A 6920-nucleotide genomic window follows, 5' to 3' on the forward strand; every position below is an offset into this window, starting at 1 on the left:
AGCCAGGATGGTCTCGAACACCTGACCTCGTGATCCGCCCGTCTCGACCTCCCAAAGTGCTGGGATTACAGGCTTGAGCCACCGCGCCCGGCTGAAAACAGCTTTATTGAAGTGGCAGTGTTACAGGCCCCCTGACTGCTCCTGCGGAACAGGGCTACTCCAGAGACAGAGAGCAACGGCTCAGGGCAGACCTGCAGTCAGATTGGTACCCACTTTTAATTACTTATAGATTAAGGAGCGGGTTATATGGAAATTGCCAGGAAAAGGATGGTAACCTTTGGGTGGTCTGGTCGTTACCAAGGAAAGGAGCAGTAACTCCTGGCTGTTGCCATGGCCATGGTAAACGGACATGGCACACTGGTGGGCGTGTCTTATGGAAAACTGCTTCCACCCTGTCCCTGTTTTAGCTAGTCCTCAATTTGGTCCAGTGTCCAAGGCCCACCGCTAGAGTTGGGTCTTGCCTCCTACCTCATTGGGACCCCTCGAAAACATAGGTCCAGGGTCCAATCATCAGATACCCACGAGGCTAGGGGTCCCTGTGTGCAGGGCCCAGCTCCCCCCAGACCAGGGCTGACCTGCACTCTTCTTGACCTCGACCTTGGCCTTTTTCAGCCGCTTCAGCATGCCCCGGAGGTCGGTGATGCCATACTGGAAGGCGATTTTCTCGTACTCGCTCTTCTTTGCCCCTTTCAGGAGCTCCCAGATCTCCGGGGGGATGCCTAAGTCATCGTCATCTTTCTTTTTCTTCTTCTTCTCTTCCTCCACCACCTCCCTGGGGTTGGGGGAACGGACAGGGGCCATCAGGGAGTGAGGAGGGGAGGATATCCCTCTGCCTTCTTCACTCATTGGCTCTGAGACTCACCCAAGCCACCTTCCCTTTAGGGGCCTTATTGTTTCCCGCCTGGTCCATTGCCCCAGCCGCTTCCTGGGGTCTCCTGGCCTCTTCCCGGCATGGTCCCCACTGGGTTTTTTTTTGTTTTTTTTTTTAATGTTTTTGAGACAGAGTCTCACTCTGTCACCCAGGCTGGAGTGCAGTGGTGTGATCTCAGCTTACCGCAAGCTCCACCTCAGCTCACTGCAAGTTCAAGCGATTCTCCTGCCTCAGCCTCCTGAGTAGCTGGGATTACAGGCTCACACCACCATTCCTGGCTAATTTGTGTATTTTTAGTAGAGACAGGGTTTCGCCATGTTGGACAGGCTTGTCTCGAACTCCTAACCTTAAGTGATCCGCCCGCCTCGGCCTCCCAAAGTGCTGGGATTACAGGCGTGAGCCACTGTGCCCGGCCTGCGGGGTATTTCTTTACATTTATGTATTTATTTATTTTATTTCCATGGGTTACTGGGAAACAGGTGGTGTTTGGTTACATGAGTAAGCTGTTTAGTAGTGATTTGTGAGATTTCGGTGTACGTATCACCCAAGCAGTACACATTGTACCCCATTTGCCCTCTTTTATCCTTTGGGGTGTTTCTGACACCCGCATCAGTGGCTCTCCCTTTCATGTTCAGAACTGTCCCGTGGCTCCCCACTGCCTTCAGGAGGAAGCCCCAGCCCTCCGCCTGGCAGTCACGGCCCAGCTACTTCCATCACCACTCACAAAGCCACCTGAACCAAGCTGCTTGTCTCCTGCTGAACACTTCAGGCTCTCTCCTGCCTCCCAGCCTTTGCACAAAATGTTTCCCTACCTTCATGACGTCTCCCCACCTTCTCTTCCTCCTGGACTCCTCTTCATCCTACAAGACCTAGCACCAAAGTTCCCTTCTCCCTGAGGCATTCCCTGTCCTCCAAGGCAGTGAGTTGCTCGTGCTCTGGGCTCTCACAGGCCCCGGTGGGACCCTCTCTAAAATCACACCAAATAGTCTCAGTCTGTGTCCATGTCTGTTAGACCAGACCCATTTCCCAAGGCACTGAGTGATCTCACATCAGGGACCTGGTCAAACTGTTCTCTCTCCCTAGATCTCAGCCCAGGACCTAGTAGACGGGAGGCCTCAGAAGATGGATGATGGGTGAGAGAGTGAGTTAATGCATGGATGGAGCCTGGGAGGGAAGGAAGGAAGGGAAAGGAACAAAGAGAGGATAGATGTGGAGGTGAATGTGGGGACATGAATATTTGAATTCATGTAGAGAATGGTGAGTAAGTGGGCTGATAAGTAAGTGGGTGGGTCAATGGAAGGGTGGGTGGGAGGACAGGCAGATGGGTTGGGGGAAGACAGGTGGGTGAGTGGATGGACTGATGGGTTGATGAGAACTGACTGCACAGTTGGGTGAATGTGTTGATGGGAAGTGGCCAATAAAGCAGCTGGCTGGCTGGAGATAGAATTGATCAGCAAATGGAATTGTCAGGGATTTGGTTATGGGGATTGACAGGCAAGTGAAGATGGATAAGTGGGCCAGCAGATAATGAGTATAAGATTGCCAATATTTAATTTTTTGTTTGTATTTGAAACAGGGTCTCACTCTGTTACCTAGACTAGAGTGTAGTGGCGCCATCACGGCTCACTGCAGCCTTGATCTCCTGGGCTCAAACTATCCTCCTACCCCAGCCTCCTAAGTAGTTAGGACCACAAGCACATGCCACCATGCCCTGCTAAGTTTTCTTCCTTTTTGTTTTTGTAAAGTCAGGGTCTCCCTATGTGGCCCAGGCTGGTCTTGCACTCCTGGGCTCAAGTAATCTTCCCACACTGGTCTTCCAAAGTGCTGGGATTATAGGCGTGAGCCACTGCATGCAGACTTTCAATCATTTTTACCTACAGAACATCAATTTCACATAGTTCAATGTAACACAAGCCTATCTGTGTGGATGGGTGTATCAACTGCCCACCTCTTCATTGGTGAACTCAGACACCTATTCATGACCCCATCCATTCATCCTCCACCCACCCCATCCATCCATCCACTTCCCCACCTACTGAGGCACCCATCCTCCCACCTCTCCACCACCCATTCATCCGTACCATCCACCTACCTTCCCACCTGTCTATCTGCACCTGCATCTCCCAACCAAATCCAATATCCCATTCACTTGTTACTCATCCACCTACCCATGTAGCCAGGTTGACTGTAATGGCAGATGGGCAGGTAAACAGGTGGGAAGATGGTGGTTAATGGAAGGATATGTGGGTAGATGGATTGGCAACTGGGCAGGTAGGTGGATAGATGCATTAGTAGATGGATAAATAGGCAACTGGTTGGATGGATGGGTGAGTGGATGGATTGGTGGGCGGAAGGTGGACGGATGGAAGGATGGATGGATGGGAGGGTGAGTAGGTGGAGGAGTAGGTGAACTAGAGCCTGAGTGAGCAGGAGAGTGGGTGTGAGAATAGTGGATTAAAGGGTGGGGAGGTGGGTGAACTCATGGCAGATGGTTGGCTGGGTGGGGGTGTGGGTAGGGGTCTGGGTGAATGGGTAGATGGGTGAATGAACAGGCAGCCTGATGGGTTGGTGTGTTACATAGTGGATGAGCAGGGGGTGAACAGATGGAGGTGGTAGAGGGATAAGAAGTGGGTCCAGGAGGAAGCAACGGGCCATGGAGCTTCACCCACCACCTCCTCCCCTTGAGCCCCATCTCCCCTCTCTGTGCCAGGCGCAGGGCTCACCTCTTCTTCAACAGGCCGCTGAAATCCAGCTCACCTGCAGTATCCGACTTCCCTTCACCCCTGTGGCCATTGAGAGGGGGTGTGAGTATTGACCCTTCAGATTCACCCCTTGCCTTCCCAGTCCTCCCTTTTTCCCCTCCCAAGGGAGAGCCTCCCATGGTCCTTGGGACCCCGGTAAGGGCCTGGGGTCACTTACATACGCTTGAAGCTTTCTAGACTCTGCCCAGAGGCATCCTGACGGGGTGCTGGGGAGAGGTGATGAGAGAAGGGAAGGTGAGTTGGAGGCCAGGGTTGATCTAAGACTGAGAGCCCCTCTCCAGGCCTGCACAACCTCTTCCAGGCTCCCTTTTCTCCATCTCTTGGACCAGCACACCTTCACTGAGGCCTGGGCATCCTCTAGTTCTAGACCAGCTCATACTCATTTTCCCGGCTGCCCAGCTCCACCCTCTCTCAGCAACCTATACCCCTGCACCTGGGCCAGCTTGTCTTTCTCCCTAGGACTGGACAATCTCATTTCCTGTGCACCCCACATTTAAGCCCTCACACATTCCGGGCTGCAGACCCTCAGAGCCCGTATACCCTCAGGGGTCCATATATGTGCCCTCAAATCCATGTAATTTCCTGTTAATCCTGTACACTCTCACCCTAAACCTATATGCCCTTATTCTCTAAATCTGGACACTCTCTAAACCTGGACACCCTCCTCACTTCCCAAGGCTTTATGCCTACTTTCTTGAACGTGGAATGTGCGTAACTCACCTCCTAAGCCTTTGCATGTGCATCCCAAGACCCTGAACACTCTTTTTTTTTTTTTTTTTTGAGACGGAGTCTCGTTCTGTCGCCAAGGCTAGAGTGCAGTGGCCGGATCTCAGCTCACTGCAAGCTCTGCTTCCCGGGTTCACGCCATTCTCCTGCCTCAGCCTCCCAAGTAGCTGGGACTACAGGCACCTGCCACCTTGCCCGGCTAGTTTTTTGTATTTTTTAGTAGAGACGGGGTTTCACCATGTTAGCCAGGATGGTCTCGATCTCCTGACCTCGTGATCCGCCCGTCTCGGCCTCCCAAAGTGCTGGGATTACAGGCTTGAGCCACCGCGCCCGGCCAACCCTGAACGTTTTCAACCCCCAAATCCAGACCTCCTCCCATGCTAAGTCTCCCTGAGTTTGAATACTCTGACCCCAGAATCTGCACTCCCTCCTCCAAAAACCTGTGCCCACCTCATGCCCATGCCTATGCACTCTCCCAACACCCGGCTGGTACGTCTGTCCCCCACCCCCCAGGCACGGAACCCTTGGCTCCCTCACCCCCCACCAGCGTACCCTCCACGTCGATGTTGAAGCCACAGCTGTCGCAGGTGTCCTTGGCTTTGACCTCAAGGCGGTAATCCCCACGATCCCCCAGTACCACCTTCCCGATGTGCAGCTCCACGGTGTACACCTGGGTCCAGGGCCGGGGGTGTGGGTGCACGGGACCACCCTCTAGAGCCACCCCATAGTTCTCAGAGTCCACTCATAGCTCTATCTCCAAGTCCTCACCCCCACCCCACAAGGGGGCCAGTGGAGACCGAGAGGGGGCTCAGCATCTGACGGCCAGCTCTGTCTCCTCACATCTGACCCATCGGGACTTCTGGGGCCCATGTCCCTGGCCCCCTCAGGCCTTGCCGGGAATGTACATGACCAAGCCCAGATACATCCCCACCCAGCCCCAGGCATCCTCCCCTCTGCCTCACACAACCTCTCCCCAGCAGCCCTGCACAGCCTCCATCCTCAGAGGGCCCAGTCTCCATCCCGGCTCCAGGCCCACAGCCATGCTTCAGGCAACAGCACTTCTGAGGAGCATGTCCTGCACAAGCTCCACTCCCCCCGCCGGCCCTCCGGCCCAGGGGGTCCTCACATTGCTGGCGGAGTCGTGGGACTCCTTGAAGGAGAAGCGGGCGCCACTCTTGCTGCCCAGCTCCAGCCACTTCCCCTTGAACCACTTGATGGTCGGTTTGTCCGGAAGCTCCTTCCCGTTCACCTTGGCCACGATCACTGTGTCCTTCCCTACACGGGGTAACAGCGGGGAGTGGAAGGAGACCCAGGAAGGAAACTAAGGCTCTCCAGAGGGAGACTGAGGGCAAGACCCTGGCTCCTCCTCCCTCAGACCCAGGAGTCCAGGTCCCCAGCCCCTCCTCCCTCAGACCCAGGAGTCCAGGCCCCCCAGCCCTTCTTCCCTCAGACCCAGGAGTCTAGGTCCCCAGACCCTCCTCCCTCAGACCCAGGAATCCAGGTCCCCAGACCCTCCTCCCTCAGACCTAAGAGTTCAGGACCCCAGCCCCTCCTCCCTCAGACCCAGGAGTCCAAACCCCCAGCCCCTCCTCCCTCAGACCCAGGAATCCAGGCCCCTGGCCCCTCCTCCCTCAGACCTAAGAGTTCAGGCCCCAGCCCCTCCTCCCTCAGACCCAGGAGTCCAAACCCCCAGCCCCTCCTCCCTCAGACCCAGGCATCCAGGCCCCTGGCCCCTCCTCCCCCGGGTTCACCTCACCAGTCTCCACTGATACAGAGTCCGGCTTCTTCAGGAAAATGCCAGTAGGCTCCTCTACAGTCGGGGACTGGTCCTCGGGTGGGGCTTCTGCTCAGGGGACAGGATTAGGATGAGGAGGTCTGAGATGGGCTGAGGAGGGGACAGTGGGCCGCTTTGGGGAAAGGATTTAGGCACAGTGAGGGACCCTCTGCTCAGAAACCAAACATCATGGGGATTAAATGACTTTTCCTGACCTGGGAAAGGCCACCTGTCACCCTCATGGCTGTGTGACCTTGGCCAGGCTCCCCCACCCCATTGGGCCTCGGTTTCCTCATCTGTGGACTGAAGGGGTCGGAGAGGTTTAGAGAGACTGGGGCAGAACTTGGTGATCAGTCAGTCAGTTGACCGGAACTGATGCCAGCCGAGGGGCTGGGCTCTGCCTGGGGGTGCCAGGGAGCCCTAGGAGGGCTAGGAGCATGGGAGGCGTGGGTCAGCCCTGGGGCTGTGTGGGGACAGATTCAGGGACAGAGGCTAGGGGAAGGCGGGGGGAGGTGTACAGGGGAGGACGGAGATGAGAAGCCAGGTCGGCTGAGCCCGAGGGAACACCTCCTCACCTTTGGGGGCCTCTGCAGGAGCCTCCTTAGGGGGAGTCCCCTTGGGGGCATCTTTGCCCTTGGGGGCTTTTTTGGCCGCTGTAAGGTAGGGAACAGTCATAGTTTGAGCATGCGGTCAGCACACTCCTCCCTCAGACCCAGGAGTCCAGGCCCCCAGCCCCTCCTCCTCCCTCGGACCCAGGAGTCCAGGCCCCCGGCCCCTCCTCCTCCCT

At 56.0% G+C, this 6920-nt stretch overlaps 1 protein-coding gene across 1 annotated transcript in view; it reads right to left on the bottom strand.

Moving 5' to 3' along the window:
• Positions 1-6920, bottom strand: part of MYBPC2 (myosin binding protein C, fast type) — a 50457-nt gene that overhangs the window by 41175 nt on the left and 2362 nt on the right. The window contains exons 2-8 of the mRNA XM_011946504.1: positions 6709-6786; positions 6116-6202; positions 5486-5634; positions 4912-5029; positions 3791-3839; positions 3595-3654; positions 576-772 (exon numbers count right to left, since the gene is read on the bottom strand). Of these exons, the coding sequence (XP_011801894.1) occupies positions 576-772; positions 3595-3654; positions 3791-3839; positions 4912-5029; positions 5486-5634; positions 6116-6202; positions 6709-6786 (738 nt within the window). The remainder of the gene's footprint in view (positions 1-575; positions 773-3594; positions 3655-3790; positions 3840-4911; positions 5030-5485; positions 5635-6115; positions 6203-6708; positions 6787-6920) is intronic.

This window comes from Colobus angolensis, unplaced genomic scaffold, assembly GCF_000951035.1.
Source record: "Colobus angolensis palliatus isolate OR3802 unplaced genomic scaffold, Cang.pa_1.0 Scaffold25, whole genome shotgun sequence".
NCBI classification, from domain to species: domain Eukaryota; kingdom Metazoa; phylum Chordata; class Mammalia; order Primates; family Cercopithecidae; genus Colobus; species Colobus angolensis.